At 43.4% G+C, this 14370-nt stretch overlaps 1 protein-coding gene across 1 annotated transcript; it reads right to left on the bottom strand.

The window, feature by feature from the left end:
* Nucleotides 1–2045: 2045 nt before the first annotated feature.
* LOC138664035 (oocyte zinc finger protein XlCOF8.4-like) lies at nt 2046–10995 on the bottom strand. Its single transcript, XM_069750449.1, has 7 exons — nt 10939–10995; nt 9462–9611; nt 9151–9330; nt 8944–9067; nt 8767–8864; nt 8478–8568; nt 2046–4022 (listed from the first exon to the last, which is right to left on the bottom strand). Exons 2-7 carry the CDS (start codon nt 9537–9539, stop codon nt 3178–3180), a joined length of 1416 nt encoding a protein of 471 aa, XP_069606550.1. The 5' UTR covers nt 9540–9611; nt 10939–10995; the 3' UTR covers nt 2046–3177.
* Between the last annotated feature and the right edge of the window lie 3375 nt (nt 10996–14370).

The raw sequence follows: 14370 nt of genomic DNA, 5'->3' as shown, positions 1-14370 counted from the left end.
ATCTGACCTGTACTGGCCCATTCCTTTAATAATTGTCCTCCATCTTGAGCCCGATTCTTTAATAACGAGCCCATCCTGATCCCTTCCTGTAATAATTTTTCTCCATTCTGAGCGCATTTTTTAATAACTAGATGGTGGCCCGATTCTAACGCATCGGGTATTCTAGAATATGCATGTCCATGTAACATATTGCCTAGCGACGTAGTATATTGCCCAGCGACGTAGTATATTACCCAGTCACGTAGTATATTGCCCAGCAACATAGTATATTGCCCAGTCACGTAGTATATTGCCCAGTCACGTAGTATATTGCCCAGTCACATAGTATATTGCCCAGTGACGTTGTATATTGCCCAGCCAAGTAGTATATTGCACAGCGACGTAGTATACAGCACAGAGCCACGTAGTATACTGCCCAGCTAAGTAGTATATTGCCCAGCCACGTATGTAACGGATTAAAAAATAAACATATACTCACCTTCCGAGGGCCCCTTGTAGTTCTGTCGCCTGTGTGCGGTGCACGCGGAAGCTTCCGGTCCCAGGGTTGGTATGAGCGCAGGACCTGTGATAATGTCGCAGTCACATGACCGTGACGTCATGGCAGGTCCTTCTCGCATAGCATCCTTAGCACCGGAACCTGCCGCTTGCACTGCTGAGGACAGGACGCCACGTCGGAGGGTGAGAATAAGGTTTTTTTTTTATTATTCTTATTTGTAACATTAGATCTTTTTACTATTGATGCTGCATACGCATCAGCTCTCACCTCTGCTAAACAGGCCTACTTCACAACCCTTGTATCTTCCTTATCCCACAACCCCAAACAGTTGTTCAACACTTTTAACTCCCTCCTCCACCCACCACTGCACCCTCCGAGTTCCCTAATCATTGCTGAGGACTTTGCCATGCACTTCAAAAATAAGATAGACCAAACAAGGCAAGTCTTTGTTGTCCAACCACCACAACCCCTTTGTATGAGACCAATGCCCAAACCCCATAACTTCACTCCCATCCCAGATCTCATTTATATGTATAAATATGTGTGTGGTCAGTACAAAAGGACTGGCACATGACTTATTCCTTCCAAAGGCCATACTAAAGACTAGGCGGAACTTATTACGGGTGGAACAAAGGCGATTCTGACAGCTAAATAGGAAAGGGTTCTTTACATTTAGTGCAGCCAGACTGTAGAATGCCCTACCACAAGAGATAGTAATGGCAGACACTATACTAGCTTTTAAAAAAAGGGCTGGAAGATTTCTTCGATACACATAGCATTGTGGGCTGTAGTTAAATTAGTGGCAAAATGTATAATTGGTGAAGAACGGTTGAACTTGATGGATCTAGGTTTTCAACCTATGTAAATATGGTTGCGGCCTCTATCTATCCGACACAAAAACATACCATTGTCCTTCACTACTGGCCAATCAAAACTTTACATTTAACAAATCAGAAGAGCTCTCTAACTGACCCCCCCAAGGGTCCTTTGACCCCTATAGCAGATAACCCCTAGTTCCCTCCAGGTTCTTCTTCCAGGCCCAGTTCCAAAGAGTTGCCCCTTCCCTAAAAACTGTGCTTGAGGTTATTCAGATAGTACAAAAAAAAATTAAATGGCGCCCGCCCCCTGCGCAGTAGCAGCTATTAGTGTATTTAGAGGTGATCCGATAGCTGCTATTGGCCCAAGATTTTCTATTGGGTTCAGGACTGGAGACTGGCTAGGCAACTCAAGGACCTTCATGAGATGTTTGGAATGATAAAAATTACAGACCTCTCCATTCTTTGCTGAGTTCATATAAAAACTGTATGCAAATGTACCTTGAAGAATTGATCTTTTGATGCTGTTTCGAAGACAACGGGAGGATACCAAATATTGATGTGATTTAGATTTCTTTTCTCTTCACTCACTTTGCATTTTGTTAATTGATAAAACATAAACCACTAACACTTTTTGGAAGCTTCTTACTCTGCAGAATTTTTCAACACCTGCCTAAAACTTTTGAACATTACTGTATATAGATATAAAACATCTTGAACACATGGAAGATATAAAAGTGTGTAAATTGGATTTTATTTGCTTTTCGAAAACAGAAATTTATTGGTATTGTATACATTTCCAGTTCCATCACTTGATGCCCTCAATTACTTTCCATTTCTTTTGCAATGTTTGACTTTACTTTGACTTTAGTGGTTCTGTTGGTGAATTGTCAATAAAAAGAACATGGCTACTTCCTTGAGTGATTCATCTGACCTTTGAGAAAATGTGATTTGTTATGATTCCTCTGCTCAGAGTGACTGGGACTCGGTGATGGACAGCTCTGTCATCCTAACTAGTGATGAGCGAGTATACTCGCTACTCGGGTTTCCCCGAGCATGCTCGGGTGGTCTCCGAGTATTTTGGCATGCTCGAAGATTTAGTTTTCATCGTCGGCATTGGCTGCTAGACAGGCTGAATACACGTGGGAATTCCCTAGCAAACAGGCAACCCCCACATGAATTCAGCCTGTTTAGCAGCCGCAAATCATGCAACTGCGGCGACGAAAACGAAATCTCTGAGCACATGAAAATACTCGGTGACCGCCTGAGCATGCTCGGGGAAACCCAAGTAATGAGTATACTCGCTCATCACTAATCCTAACCTGTCCTGGGGCGTGCTGAGCTGTCAGTGCTTTGATTGACAGCTCGGTTGACCTGAGACTAGGAGGTGCAGAGATTTCCACAGGTGCTCCCTGTTCTTGATAATTGCCCTGCTATTTAAGTGAGCTTTCTGGCCCAGATTACTGCCAGTCAAAAGCTTATTCTAAGCTTGTGCTCTCTGGTGTGTGTTCACCTGTAACCTGTGCTGCAAGTTCTAATCTTCTGCTACCGACCTTTGGACCATGTTCTGACTACCCGTTTGTTATTGCCCCTTTGTTTATCTGCTATTTCTCTAGTATTCAGACCCTTGCATGTGACCTGACTTACGACTTCGCATTTTCCATTGGTTTACTACGTGATCTTTTAGTATTGACCCCGGAACCTCTGACTTCGCAGACTCATGGCCTGTCCGTGGATTATGACTAATGTCACAATTTGGGTGTAAAATGTTCTCGAGATGAAATAGCTTCCTATCTACAGTACATAAGTTCTCTGATGTGCAACAAGATTTACTTTCTTCGTAAAATGATTACTATGTTCTGTACATCAAAATGTTTTTTTCCCTGTGTGAGTTCTCTGATGTGAGCGGAGATGTGATCTCCTATAAAAACATTTCCCACATTCTGCACATGAAAATGGTTTCACCCCTGTGTGAATTATCTGATGTGAGCGAAGATGGGATCTATCATAAAAACATTTCCCACATTCTGGACATGAAAATGGTTTCTCCCCTGTGTGAATTCTCTGATGTTTAACAAGATCTCCTTTCTGTGTAAAACACTTCTCACATTCAGAACATGAAAATGGCTTCTCCCCTGTGTGAACTCTCTGATGTTTTACAAAATTTCCCTTCTGTGTAAAACATTTCCCACATTCGGAACATGAAAATGGCTTCTTCCCTGTGTGAATTCTCTTATGTATAACCAAGTGCGATTTGTTTCTAAAACATCTTTCACATTCTGGACATGAAAATGGTTTCTCCCCTGTGTGAGTTCTCTCATGTACAGCAAGACTCGACTTATTTGTATAATTTTTCCCGCATTCTACACATGAATAAGTCTCCACTCCATTGTGACGTCTCTGATGCCAATGAAGATGTGATCTCTCATTAAAACATATCCCACATTCTGGACATGAAAATGGTTTCTTCCCTGTATGAGTCCTTTGATGTTCAACATTCCTTCTGTTATTTTTATTAAGCTCTACAGTCTGTGATGAATCAGAAGACAGGACTTGTTGAAAAGGATCAGTTGAAAGCTTTTTGATGTGAAGACTTGGAGGTGGATACGGGATAATGATATGTTCTTTATATGATTCTGGTGTGACACCATGATAATCTGCTTTAAAATGTGAAAACAACAGATGTTCTTCTGAGCTTCTGCTAAAGCCATCTGCCAAGAATAATATGGATTTTATTTTTCTTCAAGAACAAGCAATAATATTTTTTACAATATATATTTTTAAGCATTTCTATGGAAGCATTGCTGTACATATAGTGGTAAAAACAAATTGATTATGAAAAACCTGACAACAGTAGATGTCAAAGCAGGGACTAATAGATTATGATGTTTGGTAACCACATTGAGCCCTTTCAATGTTTCACTTCTCTGAAGCTTTTTCATAGGATTATGTTTCTTGGTGCCTGTCACCATCCTTTCCTAGTAAAACGTCTAGTAAAGAACCATAAAGATGACTGTAAATCAGTAATATTTAAGGGCTTTTCCACTACTAGGACATCCCCTTCTCATTCTCCATGTTTGCCTCCAAAAAAAAAAAAAAAAAAACTTATACTTACCTCCTGTGCCGGCTTCATTCCAGCAGTGTTGGCACTCGCAGTCCCCACTCACATGAGGTTGTTATGACACGTGAAGTCTGCACCCAATTAGTGCCAGCTTCACTGTCCCTGTCTTTAAACGTATAAGTAATCAAGAGCTGTAGCTGGATGCTCACTTCCTCTTGATTACTTACACATTTAAAGGTGAAGACAGTGACGCCAGCTCTGATTGGGCACAAAGCGAACGCATCATAACAACCTTGTATGAGCCCCAAGAATGCGAGTACTTCTGTAACAGCACTGGGAAGGGAAGTGAGTATAAGCTTTTTTATTTTAACAGGGCCAAACATGAAGAATGATAAGTGCTTGTCCAATTAGTGGACAATCCCTTTAAGTGTCCATTGCATACAATCCATACCTGCCACATGCACTCTGGGTGGCACATGAGCCATGACTTGGAGTAAATGCAGTGCTTTAGTAGAAGATACATTTTTGTATTTTATTTTAATTAAAGAGAGAAATTTAAGTGTTTGTGGTTTGGTTTTAACCTGGTTGTTAACTGACTTGACTTCTTAATTCTCCCCTCTTTTGTCTTATCTAGCTGCAGCCAATCTTAAGAATGTGATTTCTCTTTTACCTACCTTACTGGGAGTTGATCTTGTGCTAGATATTGACCCCAACTTGTATCTGACCTGTGTCCCTCGGCTTAGCTCTCCACCTGCCTGACTTCTGTGCATGACCTGACTCCATCTGTGATCACTTCTTGCACATCAGTGTACACTGCAAAAATACAGTGGTAAAGTTCTGGTTGGGAGGTATGTATCACCGAGAAGCCCAGCGTTGGTGTTGTTAAACCTGGAAGAGCAGCCTCCAGGTTTTAGGAATGACTGGAAAAGCTGAGAGGAACTGGTTACTCTAATTTAAAAGGAAGTTCAGCTGCGTCTGGAATTGCCTGGGAATAGCTGTGGAAACACTTCTGGGACTTGTCTGTGAATGGAGGTGGAAATACATCTTGTATTGCTGTAGTCTGAAGCCAGAGTCTAAAGAATTGAAGACACTAATCTGGATGGGTGAGCCCACTCTAGTATTTGTTACTCAAGGGCAGTTCTCAGGTCATTGATATTCTTGGGTACAGAATTACGAGCCTCTACAAGTCGATCCAGCTGATCCCATAGGTGTTCTATGGGATTCAGGTCTAGCGAAAGTGCAGGCCACTACATTTGAGTTGCCCCAGTTTCCAGTAGCTGTTCCCTAATGATGTGACCTCGATGAGCTGGAGCATTGCTGTCCATGAAGATGTAATTAGGCACCAATAAAGAAATATGAAGAGACTGGATATCAAATATATTCAATAAAACCAAATATTTTATTACAAAAAGATAAATTTAAAACCAATATACAAAATGTGATAACATGGTGAGATTCTATTTAAGAACAGTATAGGATCATAACAGACCTCCTGACGAAGCTGTGGATACAGTGAAACGCGCGTCGAGGTGTGCTTTGACTGGGTGTCCCCCCTCTTGGGTCCTAAACATCACTTCAGGTAAAAATGACTACATGTGATTATATCTGATACCCTTGCTGGCCACACGGCAAATGTGGATAATACTATTTTTCACATTGTGCAAGGCATATATTGCTATATATTATAAGGATACCCTGTAGGTCTGCCGCAGTATCGGCATGTTTTAGGTGTTATTAGGTATATGTATGGTTATATATCTTGTACCATATATGTCGACCAGTTGGGAGTCACATCAGTCTTTGGCTCTGTTATGATCCTGTACTGTTCTTAAATAGAATCTCACCATGTTATCACATTTTGTATATTGGTTTTAAATTTATCTTTTTGTAATAAAATATTTGGTTTTATTAAATATATTTGAGATCCAGTCTCTTCATATTTCTTTATTGGTGCCTATATATCTTTTGATGAAGGGATCTGAGTAATTAGCAATGAGGGTATTGTTTCTTTGTTGGTTACAGAAGATGTAATTAGGCCTGTGTTGTTCATGCAGAGGAAAAAGGACTAGATTAATGAGGTTATTCAAGTAGCAGGGGCTTGTAACTGTACCATACACAGAGTGTAAGGCAGTTTTATATTGACTTTACACACCTGCCCACACTGTAACACTACCAAAGGCTTGTCTGGTGACAACATTAGCTGATGCATAGTGCTCTCCTTGACGTCTCCAAGACCACTGACGGCCATCATTTCTGCTCAGCATGAACCTACTTTCATCAATGAAAAGCACTGAGGCCCACTGGTCCTGCAACCAGCTTAGATGCTTCTTGGCCCATGGAAGATGATGATGCCTGTGCCTAATGTTGTGGTCCAGTACCCCTTGCAGGTCATCTAGCATGCAGACCACGCAGTTGTAAACGGTTTCAAATGGTCTGAAATGACACTTGGGTGCCTCTCACCTTCCTTAAATGTGCCTGGCGTTCTGTGGCATTCATCATCTCATTCCAAAGGGCATTGTTCCCAATGAAGCGGTCATCAGCATGGGATGTGGCCAAAGGGCATCCACTTCTCTGCCTTTCTGTGACTCTTCCAGTCTCTATGTATTTCTGTTGCACCCTGCTGATGACACTGTGACACTCTAAGCTCAGTGGCCACTTCTGTCTGAGAACATCCCGCTTGAAGCCTAATAATGGCGAGACTCTGTTCATTAATTGTTGGGTGTTGTCTTGGCCTCATTATGTCAATGTGAACAGCATGATGTGGAGGACTGTTTATTACAAATTCTAATTGGACCCCAAAATGTATTGGTCAATTCATAGATCAAAAATCTGTTGCAAAATTTTGCCATTAAGCTCCTTGTTAGAGAACAGCAAGTTGTGCAAAAAGTACTGAAACATTAGTAACATAGTAACATAGTTAGCAAGGCCGAAAAAAGACATTTGTCCATCCAGTTAAGCCTATATATAATAAATCCCCAGATCTACGTCCTTCTACAGAACCTAATAATTGTAAGATACAATATTGTTCTGCTCCAGGAAGACATCCAGGCCTCTCTTGAACCCCTCGACTGAGCTCACAATCATCACCTCCTCAGGCAAGCAATTCCAGATTCTCACTGCCCTAACAGTAAAGAATCCTCTTCTCTGTTGGTGGAAAAACCTTCTCTCCTCCAGACGCAAAGAATGCCCCCTTGTGCCCGTCACCTTCCTTGATATAAACAGATCCTCAGCGAGATATTTGTATTGTCCCCTTATATACTTATACATGGTTATTAGATCGCCCCTCAGTCGTCTTTTTTCTAGACTAAATAATCCTAATTTTGCTAATCTCTCTGGATATTGTAGTTCCCCCATTCCCTTTATTCATTTAGTTCCCCTCCTTCGTACTCTCTCTAGTTCCATTATATCCTTCCTGAGTACTGGTGCCCAAATAGTAACATTGAACAGTTAGACAAGTAAATTCAAAAATGTAGAGGTGTCGCATTAAGTTCACCTGAAAAGGTTAGAGTGCATTTTAGGGTCATCCTGAGATTTCGCCTAACTTTTTGTGAGTTGTGTATATGTGACCTGCTTTATTTTCTTGGGTGCGGTGATCAGTGCGGCAAACTCTGCAGTAACCGACACAGCATTAGGAAGTCGACATGACGGTTTGAGAAGATGAAGGAGAAAAAGGTTGTAATCAGATGAGACGTCAACGGTAATTTACTAAATGTAAATAATTATTCTGTATAGTAGGACTTTATAGGGGTACGTTTACAGACACCGACCAGAAGCACAAAATGACCACCAAACAAAAACCATTACCGATCGGTAGTCATTTACTGTGGTCTGTCTGTCTAAACAGGCTATTAAAAGGGTGGTCTGAAACTAAATTTTATTTTCATCTGTTTAAGGTCATAATCTAATCTTTTTTCTAATATACTTTAATTAGACATCCTCTATCCTTCCCTCACTACGCTATCTAACTGCTTTATTTTTTTCTACTACGTCCTCTTTGATTACACTTAGTTTGAGAATCCTAGTACGTGCTAAAATTCTCAAATGAAGCCTTGTTAATGTCTCAAAAGAATCTGTAACTTCTCTGCACTTAGTGGTCCCTACTCACCTGGGTGGTTATCTGTAGGAATCTCCACTTTACACCACTCATCACCCCTCACATATGTGTCTGTGGTATTAATATGGGTCAGATCTTCACCCTGAAACAAATATTGTAAAAGTCACAGACAGATGGAGAAGTCACATTTATGATCAACTCTAATCCTGCCATCTCCACCGTTCTCATTACACAAGTATAAAACATATAATACTGGTGGATAAAACAAGACTGAACACAAGACCTTCACAGCCGTCTACACATCATAGGGGAGATCTCATGACACCTTCTCTCCATCTACCTGATGTTCCTGAGGAACATTGGGATCTTCTTCCTTAAAGTCTTGTGGAAGAAGAGGAAGGGGACATCTCTCTGGTGTTGTCCTCTCACTGGATAGAACTGGAGGAAACACATACAGGGACTGAATTCATTCTTTACATACAGATAATTATAGGCCGTGTGTATTTAGTCCTATTACCTGGAGATGAGAGGAGCTGGGGAACCTCCATCATGACGTCCTTGTACAGATCTTTGTGTCCTTCTAAATACTCCCACTCCTCCATGGAGAAATAGACGGTGACATCCTGACATCTTATAGGAACCTGACACATACAATGATACCGTCATCCCCCCGATCCCTTCATTGTGTTACTGTATAATGTCCCAGCATTCCCAGCAGTGTCACCTCTCCAGTCAGCAGCTCAATCATCTTATAGGCGAGTTCTAGGATTTTCTGGTCATTGATGTCCTCATGTATCAGGGGGTGAGGTGGAGGCCCAGTGATTGGGCTCAGGAGTCTTCCCCATCCCTCAGACACAGGGGCCTGACAGCGCTCACTAGAGGTCTTCTTCACTACTGTGTAATCCTGGTAATGGAGAGACACATATTAATAAATCTCACTACAGACATTTCCAGAGTCCTCACCTCTCCAGTTCTGTCCATCTGTTATCCCCATAGATAAGAATGATGTAATGTGACGTCATCAGAATCTCTCACCTCTCCAGTAAGCCGGAAGAGGATCTCTAGGGTGAGGTCTAATATCTTCTCCACCATCGTGTCCCTGTCCATATCCATCCTTGATGGGTTAATCAGGAAAATACTGTTATATAGAAGATCTCCTCGGAGGGGCTCTTAAATTATCAGGACCTTAATGAAACAAAAAAAAAAAAATCACACAAATCCTGACGGGAAACGTATGATGAAATATAACATGTAGATGTTGAATTCTCTTTTCTTGTATGGTCTAGAACATGAGTGGAATAGCTTACAAAGGCAACACCTCTATGATGCCAATTGGTGGCTGTTGGTCACTACTTCGAACACTGTTTTGCTGCTGAGATCACACGTTCATCTGGAGGTTGGCATAAGAGCCAAGCAGCATTGTAATGGGAGAAATATGGAATGGTTAGTGTCAGCAAACTATTTTTATTATTTTACAGCATTCTGGGTATTTTTCTTCATATATATTAATCAAAAATATATTTTAGAACAACAGCGAGCAGTTTCTTTCTCGGAGTCGGAAGCAGAATACGCTGTTCATAGATTCATCTTCCATAATTTATGTCTCACCTCTCCTAGATTTGCCACTCATCTGTCCTGTGCTCCTTAACCCCCCTCCCAGCTACATATTGGGTCTCTTTAGTGCGTTGCACCAGGCCTAGTCATGGTCAGAAGATCGATCGCCGATCCGAACACACAGGAAGAAGGGGCACGGAGCCGTGGTGGCAGGAGAGGTGGTGCAAACTGATTCCCATTACCGGGAGCATCGGTAACGTCAGTAATCTACGGCCGCTGGACGGGACCCCCCGAGAACCTCCTCGAATCTGATGACATCCGTGCCTCTTCTTTTCATTAGCTGTCCTGGCGTGATCCCATCGTTTCAGCAAATCCCAAGTTCTTGGTCAATTTTGAACAGAATGTTGCGGAGGGGGGGGATGTTGTACCACGTGAGAGTCACGAAAAGGGAACGTACTCTATGTGACCTGTTTCCTATCTTTCAATATTGCAAAGTATCTTCAGTAGACCAAAATAGTGTGGGTTTTAGAATGTGGAAACTCAAGAATAGCTAAATAGTAAAGAGCGAGAATCATTCGAAATCGCGGACTTCGCAGAATATTCTACAAAAAATTTGCGACAAATAGATTTCTGGAATCTGAAGACTAGAAACCACTGACCATAAGAGCTTACGCTCTACAGGAAGCACTGACCACCACTATACAAGGTGTGATAGTCCGCTAGAGGTCATTGCTGCAGGGCATTGTGGGAAGGCCCACCTAACACCACTCAACAAAGCTCTCTGATGCTTCAGTGATGGCAAGTTCTGTTTATGGCAAACTGAGAATCGAATTTCAAGATTTTCGAATTGGTGCAAAACCGCAAATAACAGGATATCAGCTCATCTCTGCTGTATAGACACAATACTGAAGGGGTTAATGTCCCCTACACCCAGCAATGGGGACTCTCCAGCACCTACCTCCACCTGCAGAGCCGCACACCACATATATGGCTGTTCTGTGTGCACAGGACCTGTGATGAGGTCACGGGAGGGGAGGAGTCAGGGGTCACATGATCAGGGGCCTCAGTGTATGCAGGACTCTGCTGTGCTGGTTGTCATGGGGCTGGATGAGGGGAAGTTTATGTGTGGAGTCAGGAGGGGGTTACAGGGTGGATGTAGCGGAGCCGTGTGTGTATGAGGTGTACGGAGCGGAGCCGCATGTGTACGAGGTGTACGGAGCCATGTGTACCAGGTGTACGGAGCGGAGCCGCATGTGTACGAGGTGTACGGACCTGAAACGTGTGTGTACGATGTGTACAGAGGGGAGCCGTGTGTGTACGAGGTGTACGGAGCGGAGCCATGGGTGTACGGAGTGGAGCCGCGTGTGTACGAGGTGTACGGAGCGGAGCCGCTTGTGTACGGAGCGGAGCCGTGTGTGTACAAGGTGTACGGAGCGGAGCCATGGCTGTACGGAGCGGAGCCTCCTGTGTACGATGTGTATGGAGCGGAGCCACCTGTGTACGAGGTGTACGGAGCGGAGCCACGTGTGTACGAGGTGTACGGAGCGGAGCCACGTGTGTATGACGTGTACGGAGGGAAGCCGCGTGTGTACAGATCTGAGATGCGTGTGTACGACATGTACGGAGCGGAGCCGCGTGTGTACGAAGTTTACGGCATGGAGCCGTGTATATATACACGAGTCAGCAAATCTCATCACAAGGTCTATTAGTTCTATTGTGACAATACGGCAGTGGAGGGGGCTCATATGCTTCGTAATAGTGAGATCACAGACGTCCATGCAAGCACCATGTGACGCACATTACACAAGTCTGTAATGGTGGCTTGAAAAAAGGTGAAGAAGTCTCAACTTCAATATTGTCATAAGAAGGGTTGGCTCGAGATTGGAAAAAAGTACGAAAAGTGGACAGTAGAAGATTGGAAAATAGGTGATTTGGAGCGATGAGACGAAAGCCAGACACAGCTGATACAGGAAAAGATACTGACACTGAGGCCGGCGTCACACTAGCGAGTTTTATGGACGTAAGAGCGCAGAAAATACGTCCGTAAAACTAGCAAAACAAACGGCACAATTATTCTCTATGCCCCTGCTCCTATCTGCCGTATTTTACTGATCAGTATTATACGGCTTTCTACGGCCGTAGAAAATCGCAGCATGCTACGTTTGTCACCGTACTGCGCAAGAAATACGCCAATGAAAGTCTATGGAAGCCTGAAAAATACGGATCACACACGGACCAGCAGTGTGACTTGCGAGAAATACGCAGCGGTGTTAGAGAGAAAAGCCGGCAATTCAGTGCGGTGTACAGTAAAATCACACTGACAGCTTACAGTAGAATAGGTGGAAGAAATGTCTACACATAGAATAGGTATATATATATATATATATATGTCAGTAGACACATATATGTATATATATTATTACTTCATACAGCGCGAGATAGCTTTAAAGCCGGTAATTCAATTACCGGCTTTTGCTCTCTCCTTCCTAAACCCGACATGATATGAGACATGGTTTCCATCTCATATCCCCCTTTTTTTTGCATATTTCACACTACTAATGTTAGTAGTGTGTATATGCAAAATTTGGCCGTTCTATCTACTAAATTAAAGGGTTAAATGGCAGAAAAAATTGGCGTGGGCTCCCGCGCAATTTTCTCCGCCAGAGTAGTAAAGCCAGTGACTGAGGGCAGATATTAATAGCCTGGAGAGGGTCCATGGTTATTGGCCCCCCCTGGCTAAAAACACCTGCCCCCAGCCACCCCAGAAAAGGCACATCTGGAAGATGCGCCTATTCTGGCACTTGGCCACTCTCTTCCCATTCCCGTGTAGCGGTGGGATATGGGGTAATGAAGGGTTAATTGTTATGAAAGGCAATTCAGTACTACAATGGACATAGCGGTCAGAGTACATACAGTGATCTGACAATAACCCAAAATCATAGAACGAGCTCTGAGACGTGGGAACTCTGCAGACCGCAATCCCTAATCCTCTCCAAACAACACTAGAGGCAGCCGTGGATTGCGCCTAACTCTGCCTAGGCAACTCGGCACAGCCTGAGAAACTAACTAGCCTGAAGATAGAAAATAAGCCTACCTTGCCTCAGAGAAATACCCCAAAGGAAAAGCCAGCCCCCCACATATAATGACTGTGAGTTAAGATGAAAAGACAAACGTAGAGATGAAATAGATTCAGCAAAGTGAGGCCCGACTTTCTTAACAGATCGAGGATAGAAAAGGTAACTTTGCGGTCTACACAAAACCCTAAAGAAAACCACGCAAAGGGGGCAAAAAGACCCTCCGTACCGAACTAACGGCACGGAGGTACACCCTTTGCGTCCCAGAGCTTCCAGCAAAAAATTAGACAAGCTGGACAGAAAAAATAGCAAACAAATAGCAAAGAAGAACTTAGCTATGCAGAGCAGCAGGCCACAGGAATGATCCAGGGAAAAGCAAGTCCAACACTGGAACATTGACAGGAAGCCAGGATCAAAGCATTAGGTGGAGTTAAGTAGAGAAGCACCTAACGACCTCACCAGATCACCTGAGGGAGGAAACTCAGAAGCCGCAGTACCACTTCCCTCCACCAACAGAAGCTCACAGAGAGAATTAGCCGAAGTACCACTTGTGACCACAGGAGGGAGCTCTGCCACAGAATTCACAACAGTACCCCCCCCCCCTTGAGGAGGGGTCACCGAACCCTCACCAGAGCCCCCAGACCGACCAGGATGAGCCACATGAAAGGCACGAACAAGATCGGGAGCATGGACATCAGAGGCAAAAACCCAGGAATTATCTTCCTGAGCATAACCCTTCCATTTAACCAGATACTGGAGTTTCCGTCTAGAAACACGAGAATCCAAAATCTTCTCCACAATATACTCCAATTCCCCTATGGAATACGTTATGTATGGAAAAAGAATCTGGAAGGGTCAGACGAAAAGACACAGGATTAAGAACCTCAGAAATCCTATACGGACCAATGAAACGAGGTTTAAACTTAGGAGAGGAAACCTTCATAGGAATATGACGAGAAGATAACCAAACCAGATCCCCAACACGAAGTCGGGGACCCACACGGCGTCTGCGATTAGCGAAACGTTGAGCCTTCTCCTGGGACAAGGTCAAATTGTCCACTACATGAGTCCAAATCTGCTGCAACCTGTCCACCACAGTATCCACACCAGGACAGTCCGAAGACTCAACCTGTCCTGAAGAGAAACGAGGATGGAACCCAGAATTGCAGAAAAATGGCGAAACCAAGGTAGCCGAGCTGGCCCGATTATTAAGGGCGAACTCAGCCAAAGGCAAAAAGGACACCCAGTCATCCTGATCGGCAGAAACAAAGCATCTCAGATATGTTTCCAAGGTCTGATTGGTTCGTTCGGTCTGG

The sequence above is a fragment of the Ranitomeya imitator genome, chromosome 2 (genome assembly GCF_032444005.1).
Source record: "Ranitomeya imitator isolate aRanImi1 chromosome 2, aRanImi1.pri, whole genome shotgun sequence".
Classification (NCBI taxonomy): Eukaryota; Metazoa; Chordata; class Amphibia; order Anura; family Dendrobatidae; genus Ranitomeya; species Ranitomeya imitator.
The sequence above is the reverse complement of the archived record's forward strand: the minus strand, read 5'-3'. Positions and strand labels throughout refer to the sequence as shown.

Excerpts from the sequence above, each read along its gene's own strand:
- LOC138664035 (XM_069750449.1), bottom strand. The coding sequence starts at position 9,539 with ATGGATATGGACAGGGACACGATGGTGGAGAAGATATTAGACCTCACC. Across the intron at positions 9,331-9,461 it reads TCTTCCGGCTTACTGGAGAG|GATTACACAGTAGTGAAGAA; the intron begins GTGAGAGATTCT and ends CTCCATTACCAG. Across the intron at positions 8,569-8,766 it reads ATGTTCCTCAGGAACATCAG|GGTGAAGATCTGACCCATAT; the intron begins GTAGATGGAGAG and ends TATTTGTTTCAG.